Source organism: Aspergillus fijiensis (assembly GCF_003184825.1).
Source record: "Aspergillus fijiensis CBS 313.89 unplaced genomic scaffold BO72scaffold_4, whole genome shotgun sequence".
Classification (NCBI taxonomy): Eukaryota; Fungi; Ascomycota; class Eurotiomycetes; order Eurotiales; family Aspergillaceae; genus Aspergillus; species Aspergillus fijiensis.
The window spans coordinates 488,678-511,578 of NW_024468980.1; the positions used below are offsets into that span (position 1 = coordinate 488,678).

Here is a 22,901-nt window from a genome sequence, read left to right on the forward strand (position 1 = left end):
GGTTTCGGGGTGGGATATTCGGCGTTACGGTTTGGGGTATTGCGAATCTGGTTATTCGAACCTTGCGGAAATAGTACTGTACTATGCAGTGCACATGATCATCTGTATTGTCTATGATCGCCAATCGTCTACAATGCATATACTGTTCAAGCAAGTGATGCGCTGGCATGAATAAAACGAATTTCCAAAAGAGAAGGCAAACAAACCACCGTCTCAGCTGCACTATACTAACCAAGCTGCAATGCGGCAAAGCTAAGCTACGCTACCTTATCGATAACCACCACCTCCGCCAACCCAACCCGACCCAACCATAACCAAATTTCCCTCCTCCACACCCATCCATCCATCCATAACCTCCACGCAACCACCCTCACCCTCACCACCACCACCACCAACAACCACCACTCACAACCACCCACCCAACAACCCACCCAAAATGCCCCCCAAACCACCCCCCCTAACCCTCATAGTCGCCACCACCCCAATCCCCTCCACCCCCACCACAACAACCACAGGCCACCAAACCGGCCCCCTCCGCCTCGGCATCGGCCAAAACGGCACCCTGCCCTGGCCGCGCATCAAAACCGACATGTCCTTCTTCGCGCGCATCACCTCGCGCCCGCCCGCCCACTCTCCCACCGGCAGCACAAACGCCATCCTGATGGGCCGCAAGACCTACGACTCGATCCCGGCCTCGCTGCGCCCGCTCGGCAAACGCATCAACGCCGTGATCACGCGGTCCGTCGAGGAGGTCGCGCGGCGCGTGCAGCACGACCTCGACGGGAAACGGCGGAAGGAGGAGGAGAAAATGCGTGCGGCTGGGCAGGGCCAGGGCCAAGCGCCAGGGCCGCAAACCGACGCGATCGTGTGCGCGGGGTTGGAGGAATCACTCACCATGCTCGAGGCGAGGTACGGCGCGGAGGGGAAACTGGGGCAGGTGTTTGTGATTGGCGGGGCGGAGATCTATGGTGCGGCGTTGCGGGTCAAGACGCGCGGGGTGCGGATTGTGATGACGTTTGTGGAGAAGCTGGCGTTCCAGGAGGATCGTGGGCGGGTGTTTGAGTGTGATACTTTTTTCCCGGTGGATGAGGAGTTACTCCAGGAGAGGGGGTGGAGGAGGGTGAGTGCAAGGGAGGTGTCCGAGTGGGTGGGGGAGACGGTCACCGATGAGTGGATTGTGGAGGGGGAGGTGAGGGTGAGGATGGTGGGGTATGGGCGGGTGGATTAATCGGTTTCTATCCGGGAGAAGGGGAAGGGAATGTGGAGGTAGTGCAAGCGACAATGTACAGTCTGTATGCAAGGTATGTACGGCGCCATTCTGGAGCCAGGCTCTAAATACAGGATCATATGCAACAGCAACAAACGCTGAACCAACTCCGAGCTAATTTACAGCAACAAATCTAGATAACCGCGCAAAACCAATTCATAACACGTATCCACCGAAAAGCAAACTACTCGTTCTGCTTCATATACTTCACAAACGCTTTCTTATGTACCAGGCCGGCGTAGTGTCCATCGTGGAGAACACACAGATACCGCAGGCCCAGCTTCGCAAAGCACTGATACACAAGATCAATCGGGGAATGGATGTCCAGGGCCATCGGGGACTAAAAGGATCAGCTTTGTGTCATGCAGAGAGATCACCTGACTTACAAAATCAATGTATTGAGTAAAGTCCACCCAGTCGGTGTTTTCCAGGTCCTCACTGTCGGAGATAGCCGAGGACACATCCATCGTCATCAGACACAGGGTGTTCTCCTCATCCTCAAGATTGTCGAGAGCGTATTCAAGGTCGGGCGCAGGGATCAACCCAGTCAGAATGTTGTGACGCAGAATCGGCAAGCCACTGTCGAGCTCACCGGCCATAAGCAGATTCTGCAGTTTCGACCGCAGCTCCGTCGCGGGCACAAAGGAGGACTCCGAAATGTCGATAATCCGGCTGGCCCGCAGGGGTCGGACGAGATCGCCAAGTTGTCCATCTGACAAGGGCTGGAGTTTATTGTCGAGGAACGGATACGCGTTCATGTCCGTCAGGAGGTCCTGCGTACGTTAGTACAATGACCATGATTGCAGGGTTCCGGATACTCACGTAGATACTGCGGGGTTCGATTGCATCTGCCGTCCACTTGGCACAGAGAACTGCCAGTGAAAATGGGAGCACGTGGTCCAAACTACCGGTCAGTTCGAACAATATGACGGCAAGTGTCACCGACAGGCGTGTGACACCACACATGGTAGCACCGGCCGCAACCATGGCATAAACCCCCGGTGTCACGCAGGACTCCATACCAGCGACGGCCGGGCAAGAAGACCCGAAGAGGAACGAGTTTGGATATTTGAGCACCAAGTATTGTGCCACATGGCCAACGATGCGGCCCATGAGACCACCAACCACCATGGATGGAACGTAAATTCCAGCAGGCACTTTAATGCCAAATGTGACAATGGTAAGCAGACTCTTGATGACGAGAGCGACCAGCAGGTAGCGAATAATATCGCCAATGCGGTCTTCGCTGGGACACAAGCCCGTGGGTGATGATGACACATGCTCGCACGGGCTGGCCAACTCAAACATCAGCTCGGAAACAGGCAGCTTGGTGTACCGATTCCAGAACCCAACAAGTCCGGTCACCAAAGCCACGAGAACAACCTCAAGCATGGGATAGCGCTTGATGATCGGAATGCGTCGGAACGACCGCGCCCAGACGCTCGACGCTTTGATGAACAGAGCCCCGGCTGCTCCTCCAAGGACACCCAAGAGGATGAATATGACCATCTCGAACATTTCCCAATCCCCAAGATAGCGAACCTGAAACAAGACGATCTTGCCGGTACCGTAGGGATTGAGGAATTTGAGAGACAAGGCTGCTGCAATGCAGCAGAAGAACGTCCTGAAGAGTGTCTTCGGAGGGAAATAATAGCTGACTTCCTCGAGGCTAAAAAGCACACCACCGATAGGCGCCCCGAAAGCTACCGCAACACCGCTGGCAGCGCTGGCACTCAAGACCTCACGCCTCTTGCCGTCGTTCAGGTTGTATTTCGCAAACAAGCGACAGCAAATGTTTCCTACGCAGGTCGCGATGTGTACATATGGACCCTCCTTACCCAAGCTCAAGCCTGACGCGACACTAAAGACCAGAGCGACAGTCTTGACGACGAGAGTCTTGAAGCCTAGATACCCGTGCAAGACAAAACCGCTGTTGATGACCTTAACCTCGGCCACTCCACTCCCTGCCGCCGAGTAGTATGTCATGGCAGGCCGGGTAGGGATAACAGCACCCGGTGCTTGTAGACCATTGGGCGAGTCATGCGAGCTGGCATTTCCGGTCTTCCCTTTCGTACCGCGCGAGGACGCAGCTCCGAGGTTTTCGTCCAGAGTCGTCAACGAGATGGATGATGGCACCACCGTCTTTGTGAGTAAGGTGAGCGCACAAGAGATCATGGAGAGTAAGATCACCCAGAAAATGAACATGCCGTAATCGACCCACTGATTTTCGCTACCCGATGGGCTCAAAATGTTTGACCAAGATCTCCACGCGGGGCATTCTTGCCCTCCCGTGCAGCAGCTTTGGCGGCTATGGAACCAGTGTGTGGTGCAGAAACCCTCCTTCACATCGAAAACAAATTTCTCCGTCACGTCGACGGAAAAGGCGATAGCCGCGGTTATGCAGCCGATCAACGCTACCAGCACCCAGCCCTGACTGCCATCGAACCATGCCAGTAGGCGACCCCGGATGTCTTTCCGCCTCCGTAACTCTCGTAGGCGAGCGCCGTCCGCGATGCTATCATGGACCCAATCAGTCGAGGTGAATTGATCGTACCAGCTCCGTTCATCCAGGAACGAGGCAGTCATGTCGTCCTTGCCTGAGGGAGCGACACTCGCGGCGGGGTCACTGTCGCGACGGCTGAAACGCATCGCTTGCGAATTAGCGCGGCTGTGATGGCGTGATCGCCGGAGGCTGCCCGCCAACAAGCTATGTCTGAAGTTTAGATCGGGGCCCGAGTTGCCAGAAATGTTGGTGTAGGATCTCGGGAAATTGCGCCGGTGTTCGTGCCCTTTGCCTAACAAGCTGGTCGTCTCTCCTACTTCCATAGGCGATTCCAGCGCTTCATAACTGGTGTGGGCTTCAGACAAGTGACTGTGACTGCGCCGAAAGGCGGACGGCGAGGGAGGAGCCGTTTGAGCGCTGGTTCTTCGGCCATCGGTTTCGATCGAGACATGCTCGATGTCTGAAGGAGCCGAGGGAAACCTTTGAGGGACAGAACGAGGCATTTTCGGCGATGCGAGGTGAAGCAAGGGCTGCTTCCGACCTACTGATGGCTGTCTGAGAAGTAAAAGTTAACCCCGACTCCTAAGAACCCAAAATGCAGGGCAGGGGGGCAGATGGAGGGGTAGATAGGAGAAGTTCAAGGTAACAAACATTTTGCGATAACGGACATATCCATCCGCGCATCAACGCCGGGCAACTGCAGAGTGGAGACACGGACGAAAGTTCGACTGTGTTTGGATGCAAACAAGAAGAAGCGGTCGACGGCGGTGAGACACGGAGATAAGGAAGTGAGTGCAACCGAGCGGTCGATTGTTATGTCTAGTGGAAAGAGTAGCAACAGAGCGTCGGAGAGGATGAGACTATACACAAAGCAAAAATATGGTACAGCTGAAAGTAAAGAAAGACTAAAATAAGAGGCTGAAAGGAAAAGGAGGGGGGAGGGGAAGTAAATGCATAGGTAGTGACAGACACAGACCAGGCCGTCAAAAGAATGGAGGCGGGGAGAAGAGCGAAAGGAGAAAGCGATGGACTCGGGACCCATCGCGCTGATCGTCATCTGACTGCCTAAGCCTGTTTGGGGAGTCACAAACCCGGGACCAACAACCCCCCAAGCAGCGGTCAGACACACACTACAAGCCCACAAGGTGTTTGCCCAGTGGAGAGAGATGGTCAGTCCTTTCATAGTAGCACCACTAGGAGTATAGTGTTGTGGGTATGTCTTTGGTGAAGGAGGGAAGGCAAGATGTCATCGGACATCTGGAAACGGCACGTGTCCCTCCACCCGACAGCCATGCTTGTCAGCTATGTAGTATGCTTGTCAGCTTGTTGGTGTAACATGCCACAGATCCTCTTGGCAGCTGTACCCCAGACAGACACCTGTAATGCTGCATTACGTCAACTCACCCCCTAGCTGGCTTATAGCTGGCTTATAGTACATAACTTAACAAAGATAAATTAGACATGTTTATATATTAATATAAGGTTGATGTGGCCCTGTTTTGTCAGAAACGGGTGGTGTGATCTATGCGGCACCTAGTGTAGATTCCCGAGTCCCTTTTGTCCATCATCCGGTCCTTTGTTGCGTTTGCCTATTTTGTATATGTTGTAAACTAGCCCAACATCAACGCAACACCAAAACAGACCTCCTCATGAGCCTTCTACCATGCACCAAAACTTGGTATCCAGTCGATTCTCAAAAGTCCAAGGACCTAATCCTAGTATACTTCTTCTCCAACCCGTCTCTACTGTAACAACACTACGACGATCACCCTGATCAACAAGATCACCGCCAATCATTCCTCTTGCTCCATCAAGCGTCCCGCGCAAGCCCCTCTCCATTTATCTCCAATATCGCCACGAGGACACACAGCAATGACGCTAGCACAAATATCTGGACAGTTCTTCCAATCTCTTACCACGAGGCCTCGTCGCGAACACGCCAGAAGTTTGATGATGAGTAGGGCACGCTGGCGGAAAGATAATCGAAAACGGAGAGCAGACTTACCACAACTTCAAGGGAGAAGGACGAGATCGTGCCTGAGAAGTGGTACAGTACATCAGGAACGTACCAATGATGAAGTACAGTGAGAGGTAATTTAGGACCAACTGAGAGGTCAATCTGAAAATGGAAAAGCTAGAGCATGAAACAGAGGCCTTGGTACCTTTTCTAAAGGTTGAAACTGGAATCTCCAGACCGCGAGTGCCACTACAAGGATGCCACTTTAGAGTAAGTTGGGTTCGTGCTAACGCTCATATCTAAGGCTACAGGGCGAGGGACGGATCGACATCTTGACTGTGCTCCTCCCCAACATTTACCGACTGAGACATTGCCATGAACTTCTTGTTTTCAATTTCCTACCGCAGACACCGTCTCTATACGACACTGATCTGAAGCCCAGCCAAGTCACCAGCATCCCGCCACTCCTCCAAAACATCCATCCAATCGGCCATCCCGTGTGGCCACCGTGCAGAAGCCGCCAACTTCATTCTTTCCTCCATCGACACGTCTTCTAGGCTGCCTTCAGCATTCAAGTACGACGGGGTGCAACCCGCCAAGGCCGCCAGGGCCGGAGAACCGGCCTGGACTCGCAGCCCCCAAGCTGTCTCTGCATCCTGAGTAACTTCGATAGTCATCTTGCCGCTACCCTGCCGCTTAATAACTTCGGAAATGACGAAGGCCACATGCTTGGCGCATGTATCCAGCGTCGCAGTGTATGAAGGGAAATAGCTTGTCTGGCCAACACCCGAGAAGAACATGTTGGGGAAGCCACTGGTGGCGACGCCGTGTAGAGTCATGGGGCTTTGCACCCATTTCTCATCCATACTGCGACCCGCACGTCCAAACACCGAGACCTTCGCTCGCGCCCCAGGGCTTTCGAGCGGTTTCACATCGTATCCCATGGCGAGAATTAGGACGTCCACATCGAACTGCTCACCGTTGGCTACCACTCCGGTGGGTGTGATGGCTTGCACCCCTTTGCCGTTGGTATCGACCAGTCGCACATGCGGCTGATTGAAGGTCGGCAGATACTCGTCGTGGAAGCAGGGCCGTTTGCACCAGCTGGGATACCACGCTTTCAGCTGTTCGGCTACCGTCCGATCATGAATTATCTCGTCGACGCGGGCCCGGATGCGCTCGGCTCGAGGTAGGTCAAAAGCGTGCATCTTGCTAATATGAGCGGGGATCTCCTCCATGCTGACCGGACTGCCTCCGCCTCCGAGGACCTGCAAAGAACGAAAGCTAGTCCATCCATCTGCCACCAAATCGACGGGGGGTGGAGGCTGCGTGTCACACGTAAAGGAGACGAAGTTGCGGAACCGCGCCATTTGCCAACCAGGTCCCGTGGCGACGTTCTTGGTCCACTCGCCTAGGTCTGTGGAGCGTTGGTATCGCACACCGATTTGCGCGGGCGTCCGCTGGAAGACATACAACTGTTGACACCATTTGGCTAATTCAGGGACAATCTGGATGCCAGTTGCCCCGGTGCCGATGATCCCAACTCGTTTGCCCCCCAATTTACTTAAGACAGGGGTCTCGGGGCTACCCCCAGTAACGTCGTAATCCCACCGGGATGCCAGAAAACGGGAGCCCTGGAAGGAATCGAAACCAGCGAACTCAGACACCTTGGGTATGTTCAGTGGCCCAGGTGCGAGAATCACAAAGTCCGCATGGACGGTCGCTGAAAAGGATTCGCCTTTGGTTCCATCATTATCCAAGGGAGGCGGAAATTGAGTCATATTGAGCGTCCATTCAGCAGACTCATCACTCCAAGAACACTGGTTCACCTGCGTTCGCCACATGACGCGGTCCTCCAGCGACCAGTGCGCGGCGATACGTTGCGCATGTTCGCGAATCTCCTCCCCGGAAGCGTACTTCCGCTTGGGAATGTATCCCGTCTCCTCGAGCAAGGGCAAGTAGATGTAGCTTTCGATATCACACATCAGTCCCGGATACCGGTTCCAGTACCACGTCCCCCCGAAGCCCGCCGCCACGTCGACGAGGACAATCTCCTCCGGGCGGAAGCAGCCGGTTTGGAGGAGTCGGACGGCGAACAGGAGCCCGCCGAACCCGGCGCCCAGGATGACCACCTTGAAGCGGGCCCCTTCCTTCAGGGCCACAGAGGGAGCGGTTCCATCGTCCCACGGATCATGTAGGAGACGTTTCAGTTGAGGGTCCTCGGCTGAGGCCAGGCTGATGTACTGTGATAGGCCCTCGGGACGTCGACGCTTGTCGCGCTCTTCGGCGTACCGTTGCTGGATCTTTTGCATCTCGGATGGAGAGATGTCTGGAAGGCTGGGGGAAGCAGTAGCCTTTCCTGTAGTAGGAGCAAGCGTGGAAGAAGTAGTTTCAATCATCTCTGGACGCTACAATGATGTGCCTGCACTTGATGGGATGGCTGGAAGTGAAGATCGTTACTTACACCATTGCAGCAGAGGCTTTCCCTGGTTTTATAGTCACCCTTGTGCTAGTATATCCATGCCCAAGGCCCACCACTAACCCTCAGAAGGTATAAGCTCTTTGCTGTTAACTATAACTATTAGGGCTGAGTAAGAATATCTCGGTGGCGTACAACAACGAGAGATTAACGGGTTCAGCTCCGGTCGAGGTCAGCAATCAAGTTAGACGGCAAAGCCTTTTCCAGTCCAATCAACAGAAGAATTTAGGTACTCGAGCGACGTCACACAGCTCTATAGCCTTAAAGTCTTACCGCTGTCTCATTGGCAGCAATCCCCAAAGGGCTGTGGGTGGGATCGACAAAGAACAGCTCAGCTGAAATAAGCACTAAGCGCTTACCCTGCACCCCTGCCAGAAAGTAAGTGGGGCTCGCGATATGGTTGGAGCTTTCGTCTACTTGCTTACGGGGCGGAGAGTGCCAACTGGAACTAAGTTTAATAGGTATCAAAGTCCACATCGTTGAAGTTGTCCAGTGCCATAAGTTTCCGACAGTGAGTGGATTGCTTGGCTGCTTGAGTCAAAATCATCACCTTTTCCTGTGCTTGAGCTTTTGGTTCATTGCGCCACGGGTGCCGAGGCTGAGGCCGGGACGGGCTTTGCCGTCTGATTTTTGATATTGGTGTGGTGTGGTTCTTTGCCAATGGAGGAAGTGCAGAGGAGGATAGATGAGGAGGTATGGGTGCAATTATTATGCGCGTTCACCCGAACGAATTGTGTGAATTCGAGGGGACTGACTTATGGAAAGCATCTCACAGTTAAAAGAGGTTCCCTTTTTCAGGCAGTGGGACACTTCGTTCCACTCCTAATTATCTAGACTTGAGAATCCATATAATATTATCCGTGTTGAATGCAGCTACTCTAAGACTAAATCGATCATGGTAACCTCACCAGCAACACTCTGTGAATGCAGTGAACTCCATGATCAGACAATCTAGGCCGAGATGCCTCAATAAGAATGGAATCGACTCGATGCTCGAGGTATAAAGAACCGGTCTTACTGAGCGATCACTGAGGTGCATCCTATCTATCCAGAAGGTATTGTTGACATGATGACCCCGATCTGAGCAAATGATCAAGGGCTGTTACAAACCAAACCCAACAAGCAAGCAGCAAATGCTTCCAACACCTTAGCTCCGACCAAATCCCACAAACGCTCAAACTCTCGACCATTCCCAGATTCAGGTATCGTACCTCCAGTAAATATCATACGATGTCCCAGCCCGATGCCGACATTGATCCCGCCACTGTTCATCCGGAGGCCACTGTAATCCTCCTAAACTCCTCTTCACGTAGAGCCTGTTGAAGTCAACTGGTTGCTGTAGAGGAATGGGCGTAACCGGTGGGAATCGAGCTGGAAGACCAGTACCAGCTATAGTGGCCGGATCATCTGACCCCACTAGTCCCCTTATCAACCACCACTCGCCAGTGGTTTATCCATCATGCTCTGTTGATGTTTGGAGTCGACTTTTCACTGTCACGGTATGCCCATTTGCATAATCATTGCCTAGGATTCTGCTGAGACAATTGGCAGCAAACAGGGATCAAAATCGGATTTATCACCCTCCAGACTGGTTTCGGTTCGATTCTGGCACCGTAATCCTTGAGAGAAAGTCCCCGCGCGGTCACATGGCGAGGTGCTTGTATCTCAACCAAGCAACAATTGACCGGTAGTAAGAGGGGAAACAACCACGGTAAGATCCGGGCCATTTGCGCAGTGTCATCTTCGCTGGAGCCTGTCGCATATGAAATTATGTCTTAAGTTTCATACTAGTAGAGTGTCAAACGCCAGAGACCAGCTTACTGGACCGAAACCGACGGATCTTCCCGCCGGCCCCTGCCAAACATTTACATTGCAGGGATGATGCGGCTATGATTCAGAAATTGACATATCATGGTAGCATAGCCAAATCCAGGGGCACGGTTTATTTAAACCATCCCTACCCCTCCACTTCCTCCCTTCCCACCCAATCCATCCTTGTCCACTGCAACAACTATTTACTATTCCAGCTGAAAATGGGCCAATCTCCCTCCACCCCCAAGCCCGACACCACCATCCAAGTCATCGGCGCCGGTCTCTCCCGCACAGGCACTGCCTCGCTCAGCGCCGCCCTCTCCATCCTCCTGGAGGGCCCCGTCTACCACGGCGGCACGCAGATCACCCTCGGCCCGCCCACGGAGCTCCCGCGCTGGAACCACCTTCTTCGCACATGGCTGCGCAATGACACCGACCACACGCTGTCACTCCTCCACTCCCTCACCACCGGCTACGCCGCCATCACGGACGCGCCCGCTTCACACTTGGTACCCGAGCTGCTTACGCTCTACCCGGACGCTAAAGTGGTCGTCACGGTGCGCGATCCGCAGGCCTGGAGTCAGAGCATCGACACGCTCTCCTCGGTTGTGGCCCCGTGGTTCTTGTGGGCCGTCCTACTGCCCCTGCCCGGGATGCGACATTTCATGACCTTCATCTCGTTGGTGAGAGCGCAGTGGGCGCGAGTCTACGATGGCAAAGCGCAGGATAAAGCGTGGGTCTACCAGCGCCATCTGGAGTGGTTGAGGGAGGTGGTCCCGGCGGATCGGTTGGTGGTGGTTGATGTTCGGGACGGGTGGGAGCCGCTCTGTCGGGGCTTGGGGAAGGAGGTCCCCAAGGATGTGCCGTTTCCCAAGATCAATGATTCCAAGGCGATGGAGCGGGCGGCGGCGCATTACATCAGGAAGGGTTTGATGCGATGGGCGGTGATTACAGGGGTGCTTGTGATGGGCACGGCTTGGTGGGTCAAAAGGGGGTAAACCATGTTTTGCAAGATTGGAACTGTGTTGGAGTCTGCAACATTGGCGTTTGAGCATGGGTATCTGATTTGACTCGCTTTGCAGAGCTCTGTTATGTCCAGGAAATTGCCAGACCGCGTGAGTGAGGGATGGAGGTGTTCTCCTGACGACAATTTGTTGTATATTATGCTGTAGTTGTATGCACTGCGCTGTTTTCCACCCCTGGAGTAAGTGTGGCTGTGCCTACTATGCCTTAACAGGAACATGCTCCGATCCCATGCTTTTTTGAACATCAAACCGCCGCTGCTATGTCGTCGGCTGCGCTAGCACTGTTTCTTCGCTGGCCTTGCACTTCTACCCAGTGCTGGTGACGATCGCCTTCAGGCGTAACCAACACGCGCTCTTTCTTGTATTGATGGGTACTGTTGAAGTCAGCAAAATCCAAATTCCATCTCCCCGAGACAGGAACTAGTCCGTGCAATGGACAGTAGAGCCGGGTGCAGACGCGCGTTTTGAAGCTGTCGAATGTCGCATATGCATTTGGCACCGAAGAGATGGTTGTGGATCGACTGCCTCGACAGGTGATTTGTGAATCTGAAACCAAACCACTGGTTACTCCTCAACAAATGCGGACAAGTCGTCCAGTGCAGAATGATCAAGCAAGACATCTCTCGCCACCATTCGGGGGAGGGGGAGGGGGGGGGGGGGGGGTGGTTTAAATTATTCAGGATCCCATCTGGCATTTGGCAGCTGTCAAGAGAGTCGGGGGGATGCCGCCTCTACAATCTACTACGTCGATCTAACGTCCTCGGCTCACCCGGATGCGATGGTGCCCTATTTTGCATGTCCGCACCGAAGTTTGCTTTACTTTGCCTTTAGTATAACGTCCCGGAGAACGAGTTGCTTATTTTGCAATTCTTGGTTTACGGAGATTGGTAAGCATCGGTTCCGGGATGAGGAACGGGAACATCGCAACTCACAATACCTATTTCCTATTAGCTCATCTTCTTTTTTATTCTCACAGTCCACTATTCACACTGTCCCGATTATCCTTGACCTCTAGATGGACCACAACCCGCCTCAGTACAATCCATAACCCAAACACAGCCCCAACGAATAGAAACACTTTGACAAGAATGACCAAGTTCACTGTCCTGGCTGCTCCACAACTCCTTGGCTCCTCCCACATTGAGGCCTCGCCGTTTAGACGAAACAGCATATCTTCATCCTCTCGAGTGGCAAGGCGCCGGCGAAATACCTGTGCAATCTCTCTGCCAAGCCCAGGCAGGTCACTGAGTTCCTTCAATGACTCGATATTCTTTCGATCTTCCCAGAGGATTTTCCCCACCTCGCTAATCGACCATCTGGGGTTGATTCGACGTACTAATCGAATACGATCACCAGCCTGTATGAAACCCGGTTTCAAGACGCGCAGATACCACCCGGTCCGTCTGGTCGTTTGCGTTCGGATTGAAGCTTGCGCGAACTCAAAGCGGCGATTTAGCTTGAAACATGGCTGTCGGGGCTCACTGACTTGGACTAGAACGTCTTCAGAACCGATCTCAAGGATATCGCCGATGCAGGTGTTGGTCTCATCGAAGGAGTGTGCTGAAATATTCTCTCCGTACCCGCCCACGTTGAACAAGTGTGCTCGCTCGGGAACCTCTCGCTTCCAGGCCTCGTAGTGACGAGAGCAGTATTGATGCAAGGCTTTATCGACCCCACCATGGTGTTCGTACGCCTGTTCATCGCCAGTCATACCCTGGTCGGTGACATACACCCTGCCCGCACATGGTGACTTCTCGATGGCTGAAGTCACAGACCCTGGTCCCAGTTGTTTGACTTTGCCAATCCGCACACATGACACAATATCGTCTGCAGGCAGTGGAGCCACAGAATTGGATTCATTTAAGAAATCAGACATGATAGATGACCTTTTTCTGGGGACATGAACTTTCCAGCACAACTCGTGGCGAAGGCCGTCTTTTAACAGGCTTGAAGGCTTAGTACCTATACTATGCTTGGTCCCCGCCCCCAATCTCGGCTTGCATGACAACGCAAACAAGGTAACGGCTCTGCCAAGCGCAAAACCACAGTTGCATGTCTGAAATCAAGGCTGGGGCAAACAAACACGCAAGATTCACGAACAAGGTAATTAGATACAATGACCTCTCACTCCCCTGACATTTACCCACACATACATGATCATCCTTGAATCTAGGGCGTCTACCCATAATGTCAACCGATTACATCACATCGCAATACAAGGATTTTGATCCTGTGATATCAGCCTGCATGGCCACAGAACTCTATCAGAAACCAAGATGCGCCAGTGTATGTGCATCGCTTTCCAACCATGGGTGGGCTTCCTGGGAACTACGGATCAACGCTTCACAGTGTGGACTCCGCGCTCGAACCCGAAAGTCAAATGGCGCTGGGTGACTGATAACCCCTGGCTGGAACTCCGGGGTCATTTGCTTGTGTTTCTCATCCTGGCTACTTTGCCTTGTTTTGACCTCGAATACAGCCAGAAACTGCACAACGATGATGAAGATTGACGATTCTGCCAGTATACGTCCGGGGCAAAGTCGCCGCCCGAAGCCGAATGCCATTTTCCGCGGATCAAGCTCCGGGCTCTTACCCTCCAATGACAGAAAACGCTCAGGCTTGAATGTCATCGGGTCATTGTAAGTGTGCGGATCATGCATAAACGCCCTTCCAACAGGTGAGCGTATGAGCCTGAGATATCCGGAAGGAGGCTTACCAGACGTTGGGCAGAATGATTGACTCTTTCGGGATAAAGTACCCATGAAAGCTATCGCTCTCCACATTGGTATGCGGTAATGCCATTGGAGTGACCGGATGCCATCGAAGGACTTCTTTCACGAGCGCATCGATGTAGGGTAGCTCCGAACGATCATTGAAAGTTGGAAGCCTGTTTTTGCCGATCACCTCGTCGACCTCAGCTTGCGCCTTTCCTTGGACATCAGGATACAGAGTCATTGCGAGAATAAAGGTTGAAAGAGCTGATACAGTCTACAGCGTGTCAGCAATACTTCTACCCACTGTTGTGAAGTGGGACAACATGCAGTGTCAGCTCCTGCGCTGTAGAGCGACAAGGCCGTCCATTTGTGGCTAGACTCGTCATTGGCTGCGCGTAACAATTGCGATAGAAAGCAATCCGAGTCTTGTGGGGTTTCCATCTTATGCCGCACAAATGCATAAGGTAGCTCAGTCATTCTCGTCAGGTTCTGTCGCAAGCGCTTTGCAACTCTCTTGAAATTCATTCCCGGTATCCAGTCTGGGAGAACTCGCACTGCTCCTGATTAGTTCTCTTTACGAAAGAAGAAGGAGTACATACAACATGGCACTAAATCCACCAAGTACTCCCCGGGAAGAGAAGCCTGTGCAAACTCCTCCATTACCTTATGCGCCAACTCAACTAGAGGATCTGAACCTTGTTTGTTCGTCTTGTATCCGTAAACCAGGTTGAGAATGAATGATCCTGCTTCGCTTGGACAAAAATTCTTGTCAGCTCATTTCTGTATGCAAGAAGCTCATGCAGGATGACGAACCTTCGGATGTGTTCTACCAAGTCATCGGGATTTTCCAGTATGCGGGCGAGAAAATGAGCGGCCTCTTTCTCCTGCACGGGTTCAAATCGAGCCGCTGCGGTTGGCGAACCAAGCACACGCATCGTATTCTTCCTATGAATGCGCAGCCGTTCCGAGTAAGGTGACAGAGCTACAGATTGGCTCCATCCAATCCTGATAGAGTTTGGTCATTTGCTCACTTGTCGTTGCCGTGCATATACCACGGAGAAAGGGGAAATACATGTCACCACAAAACACCTGCCGTGGTCTGGATGAATAGATGGCCCCTCGCTTTTCGAGCATCTCAAAGGCCAAACTAACATCGTTCAATATCACAAACGTTCGACCCATGACTGTGACGGAGCTAATTGGGCCTTTGCTGGCATGTCAACTCCGCACGGCGTAAACCTTTCACGGCTATCTTGGTTAGGCTGTATACTCACCGTATAGATCACGATGGCGCAGCCAGTGAAGGTACTCCTTCTGACCACCTTTTGGTAGAGCATCGAGATTTCCAATCCAGGGAATCACGCTCCTAGGTCCGGGTGGAAGAGGGGGCCTGTGGCGCCAGCGTCCCGCTAGAGCTACAACCAAGTAGAGACTTATGATAGCGGGGAACAAAACAAATAGGTCTGTCATATGGAACATTGCGACGATCGGATATGGAAATCAGATGCAAACCTAGCGAATATCTTGCAGCAGGTCTACTCCATCAACAGTGCCTACTCTATGCGCCTGGTCCCTTTATAGCCATATTGACCGCGATTCAACGTATCGCGAACAAGGCCGCTGGCTGATCGACAACCGGGTTCAGAGCCCAGCCAGATAGGTTTCTTTCCGATTTCCAAACGCTTTGGTCGCTCTGCATGCCGGCCTGCAGAAGGCGACTTCAGCCGCTACCGCGGGGAGGGAGCGGAGCTGCATTGGGCAGAAATCTTGGCCCAGAAATCCCTCATATCACAAGTGCAGCTCGACCAACATTTTTCTTGAAGAAAGGCTATCTCCAGCGTAAGAAGCATCTTCCAACAACACGAAAGACTTGCCAAGCGGATTCAGTTGCCTCTGCCAAAGTTGACAACATTAGAGTCCCGCAAACTGGGCACAGGCCACGCCGAGTCAACTGGCGCCATGTTCACTCTCTGAACCGTTTATGGTGTGTGATAAAGTTTATCATCGAAGGGAAGAGGTTCAAGGTTCTGACGAACGTGTTGTCATAGTGCATGGTGCTACTGTGAGGAAACTGTTTCGGCTGTCGAGTGCTGTCGAGTGGTCGCTAATCGTGAGTGTTCATAGGCGGCTCAAGTCGTGAAGAAACTCTCTTTGACGGCCACCGAGCTCGTTGGCGGATTCTTAATCCGTGATGCGAATCTGCCAATGCTGAAGATATCTGTAGATCTCGCGCTTTGACTGTGGCCTAGGCTCGGGGTCTGCTTTCTTGGTTGAGGGTACCATTCCCCGTGAGCTGGGTACGCACGGACTCGCAGTCGGGATTTTCTGGCCAACTCTTGAATCCGGTATCATGATTCAGTTCACTATGAGCGATTCCTGCATCAGGAACTGCTCCACAGTCAGGCTCAAAGTCAATCAATTGCAGTAGCCATGGCTTTGAGACTTGGCTCGGGTCACTGCCTGCAACTTCTGAACTATGCATTGTCTCCTCGTGACAAGAATGGGCCCTCGCAAAGCCCTACTCTTCTAGTCCGTCTGCTTTCATCACAATAGCAAGGATCAGGTTTCGCGAACATACACGACAGTTCACGGGTGTCGCCATTGTGACTTCATCCGCTGGATTCCGAAGTATCATCCAGAGCTGAATGTACCATGATCTGTGGAAGGTTTGACCTTATTCCTCGGCTGAGAAGTATGGAACGTCGAGAACCTGATCCGCGCAGGCAATAACTTTCAATAACCTGATTTACACAGCATGAGACTTGATTTCCATGAAGTATCAGTTTGAATCAGGTATGATGAAATGAGGCTAGGAGCAACGAAGCACTTCTGCTGGGAGGGATAAGAAGCGACGAGGTTGTATGATAAGCCCAGTGATCCCAGAAACAAGCTTATCAAATCTAAAATATCTCGCATCTACGGTAATCATGGCAGAAATGAACGGTATGGTGGTCATTGGCGCTGGTAAGCCGCACATTGTCACCGAGGCGGATGTGTTCCACTAATCAGCTGTCGTGATATGCATCAGGCCTGTATGGCCTCATGGCCGCGAAAACGTATCTAGATGTCAATCCCACTGCTACTGTGGAGATTCTTGAAGCGGGTCGTTCCGTGGGAGGAGTGTGGGGCCGGGATAGGCTGTGCCGCGGCGTCAAGACAAACAGTATCGCGGGCAGCTATGCGTACAGCGACTTTCCCATGTCTGAGGCACGCTTCGGTGTGAAGTGGCACCAACATGTACCAGGTGAGGTGGTGTACAAGTACTTCGAGGCCTTCGCAACGCAGTACGATCTCCACCGCCGTATCCGTCTCTCGTGCCGTGTTGAAACCGTGGAGAAATGTTCCGACGGGTCGTGGTCCATCTCAGCCATTCAAGACAAGCAACCCATCACGATCAACACACGTCGTCTGATCGTCGCAACAGGCCTGGCCTCCGAGCCTGTTATGCCCCAATACCCTGGCGCCTCATCCTTCGAGCGTCCACTACTCCACTGCAGAGACCTTGCCAGTCACCACGAGCTATACAACACCGCGAAAGCTGTTGCAGTGATGGGAGGCTCCAAATCCGCCTGGGACGCCGCCTACCAGTTCGCCTCCCTAGGCACCCGGGTGCACTGGATCCTGCGCAAGTCCGGCCACGGGCCCGCGCGCCTTTTACCGGCACAAGCCACGCCCTTCCGCCTCTGGATGGAGAAGATTGTGACCACGCGGTGCATGACCTGGCTAAGCCCCTGCCCCTGGGGCGACCCGGACGGCAACGGCGGCGGCTGGATGCCGCGCTTCCTGCAGGGCACGACAATGGGCCAGTGGATCTCGCGACACCTCTGGACCTGGTTCAGCACCACGTGCCTGCAGGACCCGGCCCTCGTCCGCAGCGCCGAGACCCGCAAGCTGCAACCCCAGGCCATCAAGCCGTTCACTCCAGCCGGCGGCTTCAGCGCCCGCAACTACCCGCCCGACTTCTTCCAGTACATCGACAGCGGCATGATCCAGATCCACACGGCCGACATCGACCATCTCGCTGCCCCGGGCCTCGTTCACTTGCATGACGGGTGCTCCCTCGACGTCGACGCCCTAATCGTCTCCGGGGGCTGGCAGCACTGGCCGACCATCAAGTTCCTGCCCGCCGAAGTCCACGAGCAAATGGGCTTCCCCCGCACCCAGGGCGCGCGCAACCCGCAGGCTGAGCGCATCGATTGCGAGATCCTCCTCCAATTCCAGTTCCTGAACAACGGTATCATGGATAAAGACGCTGTCGCCGCTGCTGCTGCTGCTGCTGCCGCCGCAGACACAAAGGTGCCACACCGCGACGACGCCCCCTGGCGCCTCTACCGCTTCATGGTGCCCCCGGCCTTCATCAACGACCGCAGCATCGGCTTCGCCGGCTTCGTAGCAACGACCCTCAACGCCGTGTGCGCGCAGACGCAAGCCCTCTGGCTCACGGCGTATTTCAGCAGTAGTGGTGGTGGTGACGATGACAATCGCTCAGACAACCCCACCACATCCTTACCAGTAGGCCGAGGCACCCCCGACCAGATCTGGCGGGACACGCTGCTGCACTCACAGTTCTCGCAGTGGCGGTACCCCGGGAGCTTCGGGCACCGGTTCCCGATCGCCTTCTACGAGGGCCTGCCGTATGTGGATCTGTTGTTGAAGGATCTGGGCTTGCGGGTCAGAAGGAAGGACGGGGTGCTGCGCGAGTGGTTCGAGAGTTATGGGCCCGAGGATTATTGTGGGATTGTAGGGGAGTGGTTGCGGTTGTGGAGGGGAGGGGAGAAGGTTTGAGTAGTTCGCCTGCATTCATTCACCTTTTTTTCTATATTAAGATCAATTGTCCCACACCACGGCTTCTCATTACAGGGGAACCCTCGCTTCCTGGTTCATTGGCTCATGAACCATCCCACTCCCTCTGCTTGAGCGCGAAGGAAAGGCATACCCAAAAAGCTATCCCGCCCACCGAGTTCGCAAACCAGCTATTCTACGCACCAACATGAATCATGAATACAGAGTGCCCACATCGTCGGATCTCTTAGGAACTCGCCCCGAATCCGCAGCAGCGCATCCCGGAGGGCCCGCGCCGCCCGCGCCACCAGCCCCCGATTGCTGTTGTGTACCGACTCGACCGTTCACCGATGGTGCCGCCGCCGCAGCGGCTCGCCTCGCCAGCAAGGCTGTGTAGAAATGCGCCGCCATGCGGACGCAGACCAGACCTCATCGTCCGCCGAGGGCGCGTTCAGCCTGCACAATGACCAAATCAAGCAATTCCACACTCAGACCTGCATGACACATGTGTTCGTAAGCCTACAGGTATCGATTCAACTGTAGATCATCGATAACAGAATATGGGTTTGAGGTGTTAGAGTAGACGGGGCTGTTTAGATCGACCAAACCGTTGTCCTTTGTCTATATAGTACCCCTTTGGCAGAATCTGAGCACATACGACCACAGGGTGTGGAAAACAGGGCTTCCCGTCCGCTCAGCCGTACTTAAGCCACACGCCGGGAGGTTAGTAGTTGGGTGGGTGACCACCAGCGAATCCCTTCTGTTGTATGTTTTTGCCTTATTTTTTGGCTTTTGCTCCTGTATTGCTTACAGTACTCAGCTCGGTCCGCACTCAGCCAGGCAGATGAACGTCGACGGACCCTCGTTGGTGCCCCACTCAAAAAAAGCATGCACCGGACAAGTCTTACAAATTCAGATGCAGAACCTATTGAAAATCAACGCACCCAACCGACATGCCATCTCTTCACGGCAAACGTGCAGATGACTCTCCCTCTCGGTGCAGCCAAGCCCTTGAGCCCTGTCCGCCGTCGGAGGCAATCCCGCTTATCCGTTGTCCATGGTTAATTCGAAGCCCGTCCGGTAATTTAGCCATGCGCGGGGAAAGTGATCTGCAGGTACATTTATATGTACATCTCAGTGCATACAGTACTTCTTCTCGCCGATTTGTTTGTCTTGAGTGGTTGATAAGTGCTGGTGCGGAGGGCCAACGCTTGCTCTTTTTCGTGCAGTCCTTCGTACCTTTTGCGGACTTCAAACCACAGAGAAGAGATGCTCGTCATGGTAAGACTAGATCATTCCTTTCAGTATAACCATAATGGCACAAATGTATACGGCGGAGCTTTCCATTCTCGAAGCGGACCGGAGATCTGTCTTGGCCGGAGCGACTTACGACCGAGCGACCACCCCCCCGTGGGGAATCAAGCTTAGTTCTGATGAGCACCTCAGTCTTGAAGAGCAGCCGACAAGGACCCAGCCACGTCTTCAGACCTGCACTGAGCTCGTCAACGTGAAAATGCTGCACATTCTTGCGTCAGTTACCCCGGCTTTTCTCTTGGCTGGCCACAAAACCCTACCATACACGAGCGGAGATGGTATTCCAAGGCCTTGGCTCTGGAGTCGCAAGACAAATCTTCGAAGTCTTTCTTGCTGAAGTATCTTTCCTCGCCCGTATGCTCGAGCACACGATCCCGTCCTTGGTTCTCAGTCAGCGGGATACACGTAGCTCTTGGCTCTATAGGTCGCACGCCGCGGACTCTTTAAGGGGAAAGCTCCGTGAATCGGGTTCTGGAAGAGATGAAAGAATGTAGTGGAAGTTCCCGAGGGAGATGAAGATATAAAGGTCGTACTCGTCCTGGTGAAGACAGTTGAATCGACAGACTCATCTATAACAAGCTCGTGTCAGCATCGATCCGACGAAAAACTGCATCAACATGCTTGTCAAACTCATCTCTTTTCTTTCAGCTGCTACGAGCGTAGCTGCTCATGGTCATGTGTCAAACATCGTTATCAACGGGGTGTCCTACCGTGGATGGGACATCAATTCGGACCCTTACAACTCCAACCCTCCGGTGGTGGTTGCATGGCAAACACCCAACACAGCTAACGGCTTCATCTCCCCTGATGCATACGACACAGATGATGTGATTTGTCATCTGAGCGCCACGAATGCCAGAGGCCATGCAGTCGTTGCTGCTGGAGACAAGATCAGCCTCCAATGGACGACCTGGCCTGACAGCCACCATGGTCCCGTCATCAGCTACCTAGCCAACTGTGGCTCCAGCTGCGAGACAGTCGATAAGACCACCCTCGAGTTCTTCAAGATCGATGGTGTTGGCTTGGTGGATGAGAGCAATCCTCCTGGTATTTGGGGAGACGATGAGCTCATCGCCAACAACAACTCCTGGCTGGTGGAGATTCCGGCAAGTATCGCGCCAGGATACTATGTGCTGCGTCACGAGTTGATTGCTCTGCATGGAGCTGGAAGTGAGAATGGAGCCCAGAATTACATGCAATGTTTCAACCTTCAGGTTACTGGAACCGGCACGGTCCAGCCTTCCGGAGTCCTGGGCACGGAGCTGTACAAATCCACAGACGCTGGGATTCTTGTCAATATCTACCAGTCGCTCTCCACCTATGTTGTTCCTGGCCCGACCCTGATCCCCCAGGCCGTCTCCCTCGTTCAGTCGAGCTCCACCATTACCGCCTCGGGCACGGCAGTGACAACCACAGCTTGAGCGGCGACCGCAAACGTTTGACAACCGTCGTGTCTAGTACAGACTCGGTTGACCAGATTGTTGTGAGATTGTTGCTGGAGTGAAGAGATGAACTATAGCTGTTTCTGGAGCGCATGAAGGGGTTCTGTTTCTCCTTTGCCAAACAGGGCGATTTCTTGTTGCGAATGTTTCTACCACCACTCGTTCGTACATATAGTTGCCAACAGGAAGTGTCAGTATACCACATTCATTCAAAATAAACTCAACGGATATGCTGTGAATGAATTGCGCAATATACACTTTGACTCCGTAAGATACTCATTAGTAGACTCCTGCGGGCAGTAGTGCGCCCCCATGTCTGCCGTGTGTTGGTGCAAGAAGGCGGTCGGGCGGTGAATAGTCCTCACAGAATTTGCTTGACAATAGCGTAAGAGCGGGATCCGTCAGCTTATCACGGGTTGGAGCTACGCTACTGTACTGTGTTCCAGCTCTCGATCGGATTGTTCCAGCATCTTACCCAACCTGGTCCTTATCAATCGCGCGGTACGGGCGGTCGGAAAAGTGACCCACAGGCTGCACGTTTCCTTAATACATCTTACTGAGAGTTGTTCACATGAAGCAATCTGCTATCATACTGACAGGTGTGGTGCAAGCAGATGAACCGGGGTCAAGAGGGGGGTCCGACCGCTCGTGGAGTGCACTAGACCGGCATTGATTAGTCTTGCATTGTTGTTTGCTTATCGTTTATAATCAGATTGAACCAGCAATTAACACAGACAGACCCTGCTTGCATCTCTAGATGCAGCTGAGCTAAGAGCTGGTCGACTAGGTGCTGTGTGGGGGGAGGCCACAGGAATGGGACTCACATTGCCACCGACTATCTCGTTGCAGACGTCAGCTGGGCTTGTCTTGACCGGTGCCTCAAGAAGCTAAGCGCCACATTCCTTCGCACTCACACGCCCTGACTCCTGTTGGGAAAATTCCGCTGCTGCGAATCACGTGTCCGTCAAGCTTTGTGGGGATCGGAGAATACGACGCTTAGCACTTCGGAGATAGAATGCAAAGCGCTGCAACGGCCGCATCGCTTACAAACGCTGGAGGCCATGGAAGTTGACATCTCGCTCTTCAAGTTGGTGTGAAGTTCTTTCTGCTGTCTCATTGCCTGGACTATTTTCGAAGCGACCGGTGCAGTTGGTGAGGAGGAAAGGGCAGTTGAGGCCTTCCCCACAGATCCGGGGTTGTGAGGAAGGGAAGACCGAAGTGGGTCAAACCGCCCGGTCGTCCGGGGCAGATTGACTAAAAGGGCAAGATCCGACTCCGGGCGAGTCACTCTTCCAGCACGCTTAATTCCGTCTTTTCTGTTCGCTTCAGCCATCGCCACCTTCCACATCACATTGATTGGGCAAGCGAGGGGTTGAGAATGCTGTTTGTGGGGATCTGACCCATCCCCACGCTCCTCTCCACACCTCGTGTCCAGCTATCGCCTCCTCTCACTCGCTGATGGCCCACCCCCAGACATACGTACGCAAACCCCGGACCTCGCTCAACTCTACAATCTAGATGTATTGCCCGTCAGAGCAATTAGCGCTTGTTCAACTTGGCTCTAGCTGCGGAATATGCGGAGAAGGACCGTGAGCAATGGCCGTTT

At 53.4% G+C, this 22,901-nt stretch overlaps 8 protein-coding genes across 8 annotated transcripts; 4 read left to right on the top strand and 4 right to left on the bottom strand.

Annotated features, from left to right (window-relative positions):
• Positions 1-353: 353 nt before the first annotated feature.
• Positions 354-1,228, top strand: BO72DRAFT_474474 (dihydrofolate reductase; the record flags this gene model as incomplete). Its single annotated transcript, XM_040947268.1, has 1 exon — positions 354-1,228. The coding sequence occupies exon 1, from the start codon at positions 437-439 to the stop codon at positions 1,226-1,228; it is 792 nt and encodes a 263-aa protein (XP_040805799.1). The 5' UTR covers positions 354-436.
• Positions 1,229-1,393: 165 nt separating this feature from the next.
• Positions 1,394-4,691, bottom strand: BO72DRAFT_177757 (chloride channel protein). The gene is made up of 4 exons (XM_040939450.1): positions 4,422-4,691; positions 2,090-4,325; positions 1,654-2,040; positions 1,394-1,607 (listed from the first exon to the last, which is right to left on the bottom strand). The coding sequence occupies exons 2-4, from the start codon at positions 4,271-4,273 to the stop codon at positions 1,452-1,454; spliced, it is 2,727 nt and encodes a 908-aa protein (XP_040805800.1). The 5' UTR covers positions 4,274-4,325; positions 4,422-4,691; the 3' UTR covers positions 1,394-1,451.
• A 1,339-nt stretch (positions 4,692-6,030) lies between these two features.
• BO72DRAFT_177796 (flavin-containing monooxygenase) lies at positions 6,031-8,455 on the bottom strand. Its single transcript, XM_040939451.1, has one exon. The coding sequence runs from the start codon at positions 8,124-8,126 to the stop codon at positions 6,144-6,146; it is 1,983 nt and encodes a 660-aa protein (XP_040805801.1). The 5' UTR covers positions 8,127-8,455; the 3' UTR covers positions 6,031-6,143.
• A 1,748-nt stretch (positions 8,456-10,203) lies between these two features.
• On the top strand, positions 10,204-11,159 carry BO72DRAFT_444289 (sulfotransferase family protein). Its single transcript, XM_040943774.1, has one exon. The coding sequence runs from the start codon at positions 10,240-10,242 to the stop codon at positions 11,014-11,016; it is 777 nt and encodes a 258-aa protein (XP_040805802.1). The 5' UTR covers positions 10,204-10,239; the 3' UTR covers positions 11,017-11,159.
• An 834-nt stretch (positions 11,160-11,993) lies between these two features.
• Positions 11,994-12,924, bottom strand: BO72DRAFT_524203 (MOSC domain-containing protein). Its single transcript, XM_040949848.1, has one exon. It carries the CDS (start codon positions 12,917-12,919, stop codon positions 12,014-12,016), a length of 906 nt encoding a protein of 301 aa, XP_040805803.1. The 5' UTR covers positions 12,920-12,924; the 3' UTR covers positions 11,994-12,013.
• Positions 12,925-13,307: 383 nt separating this feature from the next.
• Positions 13,308-15,227, bottom strand: BO72DRAFT_420563 (cytochrome P450; the record flags this gene model as incomplete). The annotated part of the gene is made up of 7 exons (XM_040942719.1): positions 13,308-13,710; positions 13,760-14,031; positions 14,058-14,314; positions 14,360-14,508; positions 14,571-14,762; positions 14,830-14,962; positions 15,032-15,227. 7 exons carry the CDS (start codon positions 15,225-15,227, stop codon positions 13,308-13,310), a joined length of 1,602 nt encoding a protein of 533 aa, XP_040805804.1.
• Positions 15,228-16,684: 1,457 nt separating this feature from the next.
• On the top strand, positions 16,685-18,542 carry BO72DRAFT_455133 (FAD/NAD(P)-binding domain-containing protein; the record flags this gene model as incomplete). The annotated part of the gene is made up of 2 exons (XM_040946220.1): positions 16,685-16,721; positions 16,786-18,542. The coding sequence occupies 2 exons, from the start codon at positions 16,685-16,687 to the stop codon at positions 18,540-18,542; spliced, it is 1,794 nt and encodes a 597-aa protein (XP_040805805.1).
• Positions 18,543-20,464: 1,922 nt separating this feature from the next.
• On the top strand, positions 20,465-21,574 carry BO72DRAFT_395643 (putative endo-1,4-beta-glucanase). The gene has a single exon (XM_040942003.1). The coding sequence runs from the start codon at positions 20,471-20,473 to the stop codon at positions 21,272-21,274; it is 804 nt and encodes a 267-aa protein (XP_040805806.1). The 5' UTR covers positions 20,465-20,470; the 3' UTR covers positions 21,275-21,574.
• Positions 21,575-22,901: the final 1,327 nt, after the last annotated feature.